The 13,517-nt window shown below is 45.7% G+C and overlaps 1 protein-coding gene across 1 annotated transcript; it reads right to left on the bottom strand.

Moving 5' to 3' along the window:
- Window positions 1–10,236: 10,236 nt before the first annotated feature.
- LOC125555491 (plant cysteine oxidase 2-like) lies at window positions 10,237–12,911 on the bottom strand. Its single transcript, XM_048718428.1, has 5 exons — window positions 12,623–12,911; window positions 12,385–12,512; window positions 12,100–12,256; window positions 11,815–12,021; window positions 10,237–10,645 (listed from the first exon to the last, which is right to left on the bottom strand). Exons 1-5 carry the CDS (start codon window positions 12,843–12,845, stop codon window positions 10,530–10,532), a joined length of 831 nt encoding a protein of 276 aa, XP_048574385.1. The 5' UTR covers window positions 12,846–12,911; the 3' UTR covers window positions 10,237–10,529.
- Window positions 12,912–13,517: the final 606 nt, after the last annotated feature.

Here is a 13,517-nt window from a genome sequence, read left to right as displayed (position 1 = left end):
ATGCGGTCTGACCGATAAAGATCTTCGTAGAATATGTAGGAGCCAATATGGGCATCCAGGTCCCGCTATTGGTTATTGACCGGAGACGTGTCTCGGTCATGTCTACATTGTTCTCGAACCCGTAGGGTCCGCACGCTTAAGGTTACGATGACAGTTATATTATGAGTTTATGCATTTTGATGTACCGAAGGTTGTTCGGAGTCCCGGATGTGATCACGGACATGACGAGGAGTCTCGAAATGGTCGAGACGTAAAGATTGATATATTGGAAGCCTATGTTTGGATATCAGAAGTGTTCCGGGTGAAATCAGGATTTTACCGGAGTACCGGGAGGTTACCGGACCCCCCCCGGGAGCCATATGGGCCTTAATGGGCTTTAGTGGAAAGGAGAAAGGGGCAGCCCAAGGTGGCTGCGCACCTCCCCCCTCCCCTAGTCCTATTAGGACTAGGAGAAGGTGGCCGGCCCCCCTCTCCCTCTTTCCCCCTCGGGGAATCCTAGTCCAACTAGGATTGGGGGGGGGGGAGTCCTACTCCCGGAAGGAGTAGGACTCCTCCTGCGCCCTCCTCCTGGCCGGCGCCCCCCTCCCCCTTGGCTCCTTTATATACTGAGGCAGAGGCACCCCAGAAACACACAAGTTGATCCACGTGATCTATTCCTTAGCCGTGTGCGGTGCCCCCAGCCACCATAGTCCTCGATAATACTGTAGCGGAGTTTAGGCGAAGCCCTGCTACTGTAGTACATCAAGATCGTCACCACGTCGTCGTGCTGACGGAACTCTTCCCCGACACTTTTCTGGATCGGAGTCCGGGGATCGTCATCGAGCTGAACGTGTGCTCGAACTCGGAGGTGCCGTAGTTTCGGTGCTTGATCGGTTGGATCGTGAAGACGTACAACTACTTCCTCTACGTTGCGTCAACGCTTCCGCAGTCGGTCTGCGTGGGTACGTAGACAACACTCTCCCCTCTCGTTGCTATGCATCACATGATCTTGCGTGTGCGTAGGAATTTTTTTGAAATTACTACGAAACCCAACAGTGTCATGGGGAGGAGCGCCCATAGTCAGGCCCCGGGGATGTAGCCATATCGGTGAACCTCGTTAACAAATCTCGGTGCCGTGCTCTTGTGATTGCTTGGTCCTCGGATGATCGACGGAGTGCCTCAGATTTATTCTAACAAGTGGTATCATGAGCTAGGCTGATTGAAGGTCTTGATCATTGATTTAGAGGATGATACGTGTGCACGGGTGATGACCCACAAGTATAGGGGATCTATCATAGTCCTTTCGATAAGTAAGAGTGTCGAACCCAAAGAGGAGCAGAAGGAAATGATAAGCGGTTTTCAGCAAGGTATTCTCTGCAAGTACTGAAATAAGTGGTAACATATAGTTTTGTAATAAGGTAAATTGTAACGAGCAACAAGTAACAAAAGTAAATAAGGTGCAGCAAGGTGGCCCAATCCTTTTTGTAGCAAAGGACAAGCCGGAAAAAACTCTTATAATAGGAAAAGCGCTCCTGAGGACACATGTGAATATCGTCAAGCTAGTTTTCATCACGTTCATATGATTCGCGTTTGATACTTTGATAATTTGATATGTGGGTGGACCGTTGCTTGGGTGTTGTTCTTACTTGAACAAGCATCCCACTTATGATTAACCTCTATTGCAAGCATCCGCAACTACAACAAAAGTATTAAGGTAAACCTAACCATAGCATGAAACATATGGATCCAAATCAGCCCCTTACGAAGCAACGCATAAACTAGGGTTTAAGCTTCTGTCACTCTAGCAACCCATCATCTACTTATTACTTCCCAATGCCTTCCTTTAGGCCCAAATAATGATGAAGTGTTATGTAGTCGACGTTCACATAACACCACTAGAGGCTAGACAACATACATCTTATCAAAATATCAAACGAATACCAAATTCACATGACTACTAATAGCGAGACTTCTCCCTTGTCCCCAGGAATAAACGTAATTACTCACAAAGCATATTCTTGTTCATAATCAGAGGGGTAATAATATGCATAAAGGATCTGAACATATGATCTTCCACCAAATAAACCAACTAGCATCAACTACACAGAGGAATCAACACTACTAGCAACCTACTAGCACCAATCCCGGACTTTGAGACAAGAATTGGATACAAGAGATGAACTAGGGTTTGGAGATGAGATGGTGCTGGTGAAGATGTTGATGGAGATTGCCCTCTCCTGATGAGAGGAGCGTTGGTGATGACGATGGTGATGATTTCCCCCTCCCGGAGGGAAGTTTCCCCGGCAGAACAGCTCTGCCGGAGCTCTAGATTGGTTCCGCCTCGGTTCCGCCTCGTGGCGGCGAAGTCTCGTCTCGAAAGGTTTCTTCCTATTTTTTTTCTCATCGAAAGACTTCATATAGGAGAAGATGAACGTCGGAGACCCACCAGGGGGCCCACGAGGTAGGGGGCGCGCCCCCCACCCTCGTGAGCAGGGTGTGGGCCCCCTGGACTTCATCTTTGGTGAGGATTTTTCTTTATTTATTTTAAGATATTCCGTGGAGTTTCAGGATTTTTGGATTTGCACAGAATAGGTCTCTAATATTTGATCCTTTTCCAGCCCCAGAATTCCAGCTGCCGGCATTCTCCCTCTTTATGTAAACCTTGTAAAATAAGAGAGAATATCCATAAGTATTGTGACATAACGTGAAATAACAGCCCATAATGCAATAAGTATCGATATAAAAGCATGATGCAAAATGGACGTATCAACTCCCCCAAGCTTAGACCTCGCTTGTCCTCAAGCGAAAAGCCAATAACAATAAATATGCCCCCATGTTTAGAGGTAGAGGCGTCGATAAAAATAAAATACGGACATGAAGGCATCATGATTATTCTCATAACAGCAACATATATAGATTTTATCATATGATTACTTATCTTCAAGCGATGATCTATTCACAATGCAAAAGTATGAATCATAAACCTTATTGGGCTCCAACAAACTATAATCTCAGTCATCGAAACAATTGCAATTTATCATAACATCGGAAAGAGTCTATGTCAGAGCTTAAAAGTAAGTCCACATACTCAACTATCATCTAGTCCTTCATAATTGCTAACACTCACGCGATACTTGTGTTTATGGAGTTTTAATCGAACACAGAGAAAGATAGGGGCTTATAGTTTTGCCCCACAACCTTTTACCTCAAGGGTAATGTCAACAATAATGGTTCATGCTCCCCTACATCCAATTAGATATATATATCATGTTCTTTCCAACATGCTAAGCTTGCCAAAGGATAAAGTGAAAAAGGTGTTGGAAATATGCCCTAGAGGCAATAATAAAATGGTTATTATTATATTTCTTTGTTCATGATAATTGTCTATTGTTCATGCTATAATTGTGTTATCCGGAAATCGTAATACATGTGTGAATACATAGACCACAACACGTCCCTAGTGAGCCTCTAGTTGACTAGCTCGTTGATCAAAAGATAGTCATGGTTTCCTGACTATGGACATTGGATGTCATTGATAACGGGATCACATCATTAGGAGAATGCTGTGATGGACAAGACCCAATCCTAAGCATAGCTCAAAGATCGTGTAGTTCGTTTGCTGTAGCTTTTCCGAATGTCAAGTATCATTTCCTTAGACCATGAGATTGTGCAACTCCCGGATACCGTAGGAGTGCCTTGGGTGTGCCAAACGTCACAACGTAACTGGGTGACTATAAGGGTACACTACAGGTATCTTCGAAAGTGTCTGTTGGGTTGGCACGAATCGAGACTGGGATTTGTCACTCCGTATGACGGAGAGGTATCTCTAGGCCCACTCGGTGATGCATCATCATAATGAGCTCAATGTGACCAAGTGGTTGATCACGGGATCATGCATTACGGCACGAGTAAAGTGACTTGCCGGTAACGAGATTGAACGAGGTATTGGGATACCGACGATCGAGTCTCGGGCAAGTAACGTACCGATTGACAAAGGGAATTATATACGGATTGATTGAATCCTCGACATCGTGGTTCATCCGATGAGATCATCATGGAGCATGTGGGAGCCAACATGGGTATCCAGATCCCGCTGTTGGTTATTGACCGGAGAGGCGTCTCGGTCATGTCTGCATGTCTCCCGAACTCGTAGGGTCTACACATTTAAGGTTCGGTGACGCTAGGGTTGTAGAGATATTAGTATGCAGTAACCCGAAAGTTTTTAGGAGTCCCGGATGAGATCCCGGACGTCACGAGGAGTTCCGGAATGGTCCGGAGGTAAAGATTTATATATAGGAAGTCCAGTTTCGGCCATCGGGAAGGTTTCGAGGGTCGCCGGTATTGTACCGGGACCACCGGAAGGGTCCCGGGGGTCCACCGGGTGGGGCCACCTATCCCGGAGGGCCCCATGGGCTGAATTGGGAGGGAAACCAGCCCCTAGTGGGCTGGTGCGCCCCCCCTTGGGCCTCCCCTGCGCCTAGGGTTAGGAAACCCTAGGGGTGGGGCGCCCCCCACTTGGCTTCGGGGGGAAGCCACCCCTTGGCCGCCGCCCCGTTGGAGATCCATCTCCTAGGGCCGGCGCCCCCCCAAGGCCCCTATATAAAGAGGGGGGGAGGGAGGGCAGCCGCACCCCTTGCACTTGGCGCCTCCCTCTCCCTCCGTAACACCTCTCCTCCCCGCTTGCGCTTGGCGAAACCCTGCCGAGATCCTGCTGCATCCACCACCACGCCGTCGTGCTGCTGGATCTTCATCAACCTCTCCTCCCCCCTTGCTGGATCAAGAAGGAGGAGACGTCTTCCCAACCGTACGTGTGTTGAACGCGGAGGTGCCGTCCGTTCGGCACTAGGTCATCGGCACTACAACAAAAGTATTAAGGTAAACCTAACCATAGCATGAAACACATGGATCCAAATCAGCCCCTTACGAAGCAACACATAAACTACGGTTTAAGCTTCTGTCACTCTAGCAACCCATCATCTACTTATTACTTCCCAATGCCTTCCTCTAGGCCCAAATAATGATGAAGTGTTATGTAGTCGACGTTCACATAACACCACTAGAGGCTAGACAACATACATCTTATCAAAATATCAGACGAATACCAAATTCACATAACTACTAATAGCTAGACTTCTCCCTTGTCCCTAGGAACAAACGTAATTACTCACAAAGCATATTCTTGTTCATAATCAGAGGGGTAATAATATGCATAAAGGATCTGAACATATGATCTTCCACCAAATAAACCAACTAGCATCAACTACACAGAGGAATCAACACTACTAGCAACTTACTAGCACCAATCCCGGACTTTGAGACAAGAATTGGATACAAGAGATGACCTAGGGTTTGGAGATGAGATGGTGCTGGTGAAGATGTTGATGGAGATTGCCCTCTCCCGATGAGAGGAGCGTTGGTGATGACGATGGTGATGATTTCCCCCTCCCGGAGGGAAGTTTCCCCGGCAGAACAGCTCTGACGGAGCTCTAGATTGGTTCCGCCTCGTGGCGGCGGAGTCTCGTCCCGAAAGGTTTCTTCCTATTTTTTTTCTCATCGAAAGACTTCATATAGGAGAAGATGAACGTCGGAGACCCACCAGGGGGCCCACGAGGTAGGGGGCGCGCCCTGGTAGGGGGGGGGGCGCCCCCCACCCTCGTGAGCAGGGTGTGGGCCCCCTGGACTTCATCTTTGGCGAGGATTTTTTTTATTTATTTTAAGATATTCCGTGGAGTTTCAGGACTTTTGGATTTGCACAGAATAGGTCTCTAATATTTGCTCCTTTTCCAGCCCCAGAATTTCAGCTGCCGGCACTCTTCCTCTTTATGTAAACCTTGTAAAATAAGAGAGAATAGCTATAAGTATTGTGATATAATGTGAAATAACAGCCCATAATGCAATAAATATCAATATAAAAACATAATGCAAAATGGACGTATCAACGAACCAGACGTGCGACGATCACAATTGATCGAACGAGCGTACAGGCAGCAGCGGCGGCGCACAGGCGGGCAGGCAGGCAGCAGATCGGTGGATCGATTCTTGAGGAAGCCCGCGTGGGCAGCGGCCCGGGTGGCGGAAGCCGCACGGCTGCAGGCCGTGGAGTCATGTACACGTACGGGATTTTCTCAATAAAAAAGTACACGTACGGGACAAGCAGGGTATCAAGTCGCATACAGCAGACGAGAGGAATCAAGACGGTGATTTGTTTTGAAAAAAAAGATAAGGACCGAGTCCTTGGAGGCAGTGGCCTCTCCTATGCGACACGGAGGCAGGCAGATTGATTCGAGCGAACGAAAAAAATCCATCAGTGATACGACATCGGAATTAGCGGAAGGCTTTAGCAAAGCTTGCATCAGGATGCGTTTGGCAGAAGACAACACAATGGCTCAGCGGTACAGAGGATTTGGCTAAGCACCAAGGAGCGTTGGACCATCCGTCAGTAGCAAGTTCAATCAAGTTCCAGTCTAGTATTTTGCTACTTGTACACGAGAAGGGTATTAGAGACTTTGGGCTTTGCTAGACGTACATGGACTGCAGGGCATTGCATCTGGTAGCAGCATGGTTAATTTTTCATAGGTCAGCCGTACAAAGAGTCATGGTGCCAATGGGTATCAGGTTTGAGGTGGAGAAGTTCGACGGAACTAAAAACCTTGGGTTATGGCAGAAAATGGTGAAAGATTTGTTGGCGCAATAGGGATGCTTGAAGGGGTTTCGAAAAGTCATGTCAGTTAAGATGGAATTATCATGCGGTGGATGGAAATTCAAGGAAGACGATTTGGGAGCCTCGAGCGTGTCATACAGTCGGACAAATTCGGCTGGGTCGGACTAGATAGTCCGACGGATTGACGCAAGTCGGTTGGTGCAGAAGACGGTGTGGGATCGGCGACGGCGACATAGGAGCGTGATGCTGATGCTGACCGACTTCTGGGGCGTGGAAACACGTGGCGCGGGCCCAAGGGCTTGTGTGGCTTCGACAAGGCTATGGCGCGGGGTTGATTCAAGGTGATGTACACACGGAACTTGATGTCGACGGGGCGCGTGGGTGGACTGATCATCTACCATGGAGTCATGTTGAAGGTGGAGCTGGATTGAGGGGCTACGGTGTAAGGATCCATAGAATCGAAGCCTATTCAGCAAGAGGGGAAAAAGAGAGTGACATGCAGTTCGGACTGGAGCCTAGTGGTCTGATGGAAGCATGAAACTCGTCATCGGTCGGTGATGATCGGTGGTACTCTGCAGTGGGGGTTGAGTGGTGTGGGTTCGTGACCCTTGAGACTCGACCGGGACAGCGGAGGCTCGACGCGGTAATAGCGGCGAGGCGTGCGGTATGCACGGGACATGGAGACCGGCCAGGGCTCTAGTGGTCATACATGTGGTGAGACATCTGCGAAGTTGACTCGAGATGACAACAAGCAATGGTGAAATTCCTTCAAGTTTCAGACAAGCGGTCAAGAAAAGAGCGGTAATGTTGAGTTCAGGTAGCTCTTATGTGTGACACCCAATATGTGAGTTGTTCAATTTCACGCAGGTTAGTGATGGTGTGTGATGGCGTTGACGGATACTCTAAAAGTTGGGAGCACTTAGAGTAACAAGGAGCTTAATTTTGCTGGAGCGTTGACTGTGGTCAAGAAAAGAAGGGACTACAAGTTGTAGGTGGAGTCACATGGAGTCTTTCAAGTAGCAGCGGTACTCATGGGATAAGCTCAAGTCCAATGTACATGAAAGTTTGACGCATGGACAAATTCAGGATGGTGGAGTATATTCGCCAATGTGGAGTTTGTTGGAGTTGTGTCGAATATAGTGTACAAGGTAGGTTACAGTTGGACTTGTAGTTGTATTGTGTTTAGATAGGATATGGAGTTGTGTTCTAGTAGAACACTTGTATCCTAGGCCTCTCTTATATAGCGGGGGTAGACACACAATGTAACCTATGCCAACATAATAGCACAGGAACGCAGAGGAAGCCGGCGGCATGTGCCGGCGTCCAGGACGACTTGGTGCGGTATTGTAGCGGTGTCATGGGAAGGAGCGCCCATAGTCAGGCCCCAGGCTGTAGCCATATCGGTGAACCTCGTTAACAAATCTCGGTGTCGTGCTTTTGTGATTGCTTGGTCCTCAGACGATCGACGGAGTGCCTCGGATTTATTCTAAAAAAACAGAACCCGTATCAAAACCTGCATAATTTGAAAAACACTTTCACGGGAGAAATTGCACTAATAGTTCATCACATACTATATAGTTCATCACATGATCAACAAACTACAAGCATAATTTATACTATAAACTACGTTAAACTATTAGCATAGGGGTTGAAGCTCCACATGCGCCCCACATGGCGGCTGGAGGCGGGGCGGGTGGTCGCCGGCGGCGAGAAATTAGGAGAGAGAAAAGAGGAATCGGGTGGCTCGCGGCGACGGAGGGATAGGGTTTGGACCCGTAAAAGGATCGCGGAACCGCAGTTATACTGCTCAGAGCGTGCGGTTTGCGGTCTGTCGCAAAATTTTTTGCGGGCCGGGCAAGTATGCGGTCTTTGTTTTGGCCGGAAAATTGAGCCAAGTCCACATACTCACCGGAATTTTTGCGGGTCGAGCGTTTTGCGGGATCTGCTAGAGTTGCTCTTACCTCTAATACACCTACGTATATTTGTTATGCATATACATGGCTCTTAGGTTTAACATTCCACCAAGGCTACTTGTGACGCTAAGTTTGGAGTAAGAACGCTATTATTGTCTTGGTGAGAAGAGATGTCAAAATTGGCATCTTCCTGAAATTGAAAAACCTATTAAAAATTAAAATTTTAAATTAAAAAAAAATGTTCAGTGCAAAGGAAACATAGGTTCATCATATAGTAAAAAAGGTTACTATATATTGAAAAACATTGTTTAGTGTGCATAAAAAACTAAAATTACAAAAAATATTGTGTTTGTGAAAAATATTCATCATATATTAGAGAGTTTTTCAACATGTATTGAAAATAATAATATAATTTATTTTTTATTTTGAAAACGCAAACATTTTTAGAATTTTTAAACCGTTTTTTAAAGTTCTAAAGAAAATTTGAAAAGACAAACATTGTTTTTAAAAACCAAACCAGAATAAAAAATCGGAAAAATGAAATAAAAATAAATAGTAAAATAAGTAGTAAATAAATAAAATGAAAAAACAGATAAAAAACACACAAAACACAAACCGAAAACGAGAAAAAAAATTGTGAACGAAAATACAGAAGCGTGCGAGTGAAGCCCCAAACTGGGCCGGTCCATCGCGGCTCGCTGGGCGTCCACTACGGTTTACCCATAGACTGGAAATGTGCGCGACACTCAGCCCTCTTGAAATTGGGTTGCATTGTCTTGTCCATTTCCAAACGGAAGAAATATATTAGCTTCTTTAGTATTGGCAGAGTTGCCTAAAAAAGAGTAGAGACTACTATATTTTTTTCGGGTTTCTTGCAGTTTCCAGTGTCTTTTCTTTTCTTTTTATATACAAACATGAACAGTTATTTAACTAATTGTGTGGACATCTTTCAAAAACTACGGGGACATTTTCTAAAATTGTATGAATGTCTTAAAAATATTTTAAAATTCTTGAACTTTTTCAAAATTCAAGGATTTTTTTGAATAGTTGAAATTGTATTAGCCCCATATTATGAACGTAATGAGTATGACTGCAAGACACATTTCCCTTCCACCAATATTTTCGTATATCTAACCATTTGAGGCAGGTTTTTCTGACGTGGTGACACCTATAAAAAGACGACTTTGGCCAAGTAAGAAAAAAAGGCAGATACATTTAGAGAAACATATTATTTAAATTCAAAGAAATATGAAAGTTTTAAAAGTCAAAGGCCAAGTAGTCCATGAGACATGTGGAAACATGTAGGTAAATTTAAAGAATCATATTTTTTTAACTTTCAAAAAATTGAAAGGCCAAGTAGTCCGAGAGATATGGGAAAGCAAGAGGTAGGAAAATTTGAAGAATCATACTTCCTCCGTCCCATAATATAAGAGCGCTTTTGACACAGTGTCAAAAACGTTCTCCCATAATATAAGAGCATTTTTGACACAGTGTCAAAAACATTCTTATATTATGGGATGGAGGGAGTATTATTTAGAAAAATAAAGATGAAAGTTAGAAAAAAATTGAAAGGGCAGTAATGCAAGAAATATGGGGAAACAGGAACGTAAGAATCTCAGTTTGGTAAAGAATTGGGCAGAGCAACAAAAAAGAGAGAGGAATGCAGTGGCCAAGTAAAAGTGAAATCTATGGATGATCTATGCATTGACAAAGATCAACAAAGGATCTGGACAAGGTCCACACACACAGCTGCTGCAAAAGCATGCAGGTAAGCACTCTTACATGATAAACTGCCATCACTCACTGAGACATCATGCACAGACTAAAACCTAAGCTCACGGCTGAAATAGCTAGCTTTGCTGCTATATTCACACGGCAAACGATTTTGACATCATCTTGTTTGAGTTGGGGTTTGGGTTGCTTGAGTTGTTCATCATCGTGAAGGGCTGGAAAGAACGGCGCCGCCGGGTGCTCAATCACCTGTCGGAGATCGGCGGGCCGCCGTACCAGACGCTGCACATCTTCAGATCCCTCGGCATCTCGACCTCTTTCAGCCACGCGAGGCGTCGCCCTTCTTGTTCATTGCAGGTCACTGTCAGTAGAAGAGGAGACAAATCAGTTAGCCTTGGATTACATCATCGGTCATCACGGGGTTACCGACCAATGTTCGAACCTCGAAGGAGTCCTAAATTTCTTTGGGGGTGAAGGTAGCTACGTTAGTTTAATACTGTTCTACAGCATGGACGGCTAGTTTCATTCAGAACATGGTTTATGTACAAGTGGTTTCAGACATTCCGTTCATCCAAAACCCGCGGGGGCTTAAAACCGTGTGCTTACACCATCTTCTATATCTAAATAGCTAGCCCCTACTAACTATTTCTCTCAACATGCAAGCATGCCACATCATCCCACAACATGCATGAGAAAAGGTCCATCCTCACTACCGTAGTATCTCAACATGCAAGCATGCCACTTCATCATGACATGCACGGAAAAAAAAACTCATCTCAATATGCAAACATACATGAGAATTTTCATTCTATTATGGTATATATATTTAAAATATATTTAACAACTATATAGTAATCAAACATAATAAGTTATATCATTTTTAGTTTTAGCCTTTTATATTATGACTTCAAATATTCATGTTTCATACAATGAATCACATTGAAATATGTTGTAAAATGTTTCCGCAACAACGTGCGGGGTATTATCTAGTTAATTAAGAGAACTAATCATGTCCATAGGATGCAAATGGAGCGTGTACCATAAACAAAGATAGATACTACCTATAAGCTGCAGGTTATTACTTAACTAACAGACCTCTCTCCACATTCAATGGGCTGCTCACAAGGCAAACTACTGTTTTTGATGGTGCAAAATAATAATTTTTTTTTGCGGGGGAGTGCAAAATAATATGAGGTCATGCATTTCCAGTGATAGTTCACAGTTGCATGCTAATTCAGAACTACTCCCTCCGCTTCCTAAGTATAAGGAGTGCAGTTTTTTGTAGCTCGAGCTCCAGGGTACCCTGTATCGTGGTCTTTTTAAAGATTTCAATATGGACTACATACGGAGCAAAATGAGTGTATCGACACTCTAAAATATGTTATATACATCTGTATGTAGTTTGTAGTGGAATCTCTAAAAAGATTTATATTTAGGAACGGAGGGAGTATAGCTAGTAGCAAATCCATGCATCTTCATCATGGTGTTATCTAGATTAGACTTCTGAGATCAATATTGCCAACAACTTACCGGGATGCTGGGAGGAGTAGGGAACATCCGCGTAGTAGGTGCAATCTCGGTCCTCTTCGATGGAGTAAGGGGGACCAAGGATGTCGAGGATAGCGCATGGAGCGATGGCCGTGAAACGGTGCATGTTGCCTCCCGCCGTCGGGTAGAGGACGGACGTGTCGCACGGCGCGGTGAAGAGATCATCCACAACCAGCTCTGCCAACCTCACTGCAAGCAAGAAAATCAAGCCCCAACGTTATAGCGTACTCATTTGCTACCCAACGTTAAAATGGCTCGGAAGCTTACGTTGATCGTCGGGCGATGAGGCGGCTGGATCATCGGGATCAGCCCAGTCATACGACTTTATATGCATCGATCCGATGAGCGGCTTGCTGAACACCGTCATCCCGGGGTGGTTGTGTAGAGGGATGACCGCGTTTTGCGGCAGGAACAAGATGACCATCTGCCAAGCAAGAAGAAGAAACGGTCACCAACTTACTAGTGATTCATTTTTACGTGGTAGTATCAGCCATGCATCTTGCAAGCAAGAAAAGAAAATTGAGATTGGACATGCTAAATAAATCCGCTTACCGAGAAATTGTCAGATTTGTATATGGTGGTGTGTCTGATGGTTGGGTTCACTTGGGCCGCCGCATTATCCCTAGTCCGGAAGAACCTCATGGCTGGGCTCAGGCCGACGTCCTCTGGCCTCATTCTGTCTGCAGACAGAGAGATAACCAGAATTCAGTCGATCCAGAACACATCTTTCATCATCTTCAGTGAGTCAGTCTACAGATTCACCGCATTTCAAAGCAACCATGTTGCGTACCGAGCATGGCGCGGAGCAGGGCGACCTCGTGTGGCGCGGGCACGGTGCCGGGGCCCTTGAAGACGGCGCGGCAGGCCCGGAAGAGCCGCTGCAGCGCCGTCGGCGGCTGCGGCTGCGGCTGCGCGCGCCTCCTCGCTTGCCGCGGCCTGCCCCCTCTGGTCTTGGCCGCCAGCGCCCGCCTCCGGCTGGCGGCCACGTCCAGCCCCGCCGCCCCTGCGCCCATCGGTCGAAGGAAGGAAGGAAGAAAGGAAGGTGAGATGAGATCAGTGGAGGACGATGGAGAGCAAAGGTGGTGGTGGTGGGGGAAGCCATGCTGAGCGGCTGGGATATTTGTGCATGCGACTGTGCAGGTGGGAAAGGAGCAAAACCATGGGCTCGACGACGATGGATCCACGGCGCGAGAGAGACCGCTAGCTGCCAGCGAGGGAATCCAGGGACGGTTGAACGCCAATCGGTGGACGACGCCTGGTCCTGTTGTTTCGGACGGATCTGTGCAAAGGAAACCACCTGCGCCGGAACCCACGGTTCGTCGTCCGGCCGCTTTTCCACATGGTCACGTGAACACCAACATAGTAAAATTGAAAAAGCAACATAATGCTAGCCTTTACATAAAAAAACAAAAAGAAAAATTATGATCAAGATTAAAGAACCTTCTAAGCTTGACATAAATGTTGGAAACATGAGCAATTTACCAAATGATTTTATTATCAGAAATACTAGATAAAGCACGACTAGTATAGCAGTGATAAAACAAGTCATGCGATTTGATAAAGAGAAGATAAAGAACATCTTCATATATGAACTGTAACTAAACACATCTAAAGCAGATAGTATAGCAAGTTGCATATATGAAACAGAGCCTAACATATCTAGGGCAAACAGTAGAACAAGGAAC

This window comes from Triticum urartu, chromosome 5, assembly GCF_003073215.2.
Source record: "Triticum urartu cultivar G1812 chromosome 5, Tu2.1, whole genome shotgun sequence".
Taxonomy (NCBI): domain Eukaryota; kingdom Viridiplantae; phylum Streptophyta; class Magnoliopsida; order Poales; family Poaceae; genus Triticum; species Triticum urartu.
This window is presented reverse-complemented; position numbering and strand designations above follow the sequence as displayed.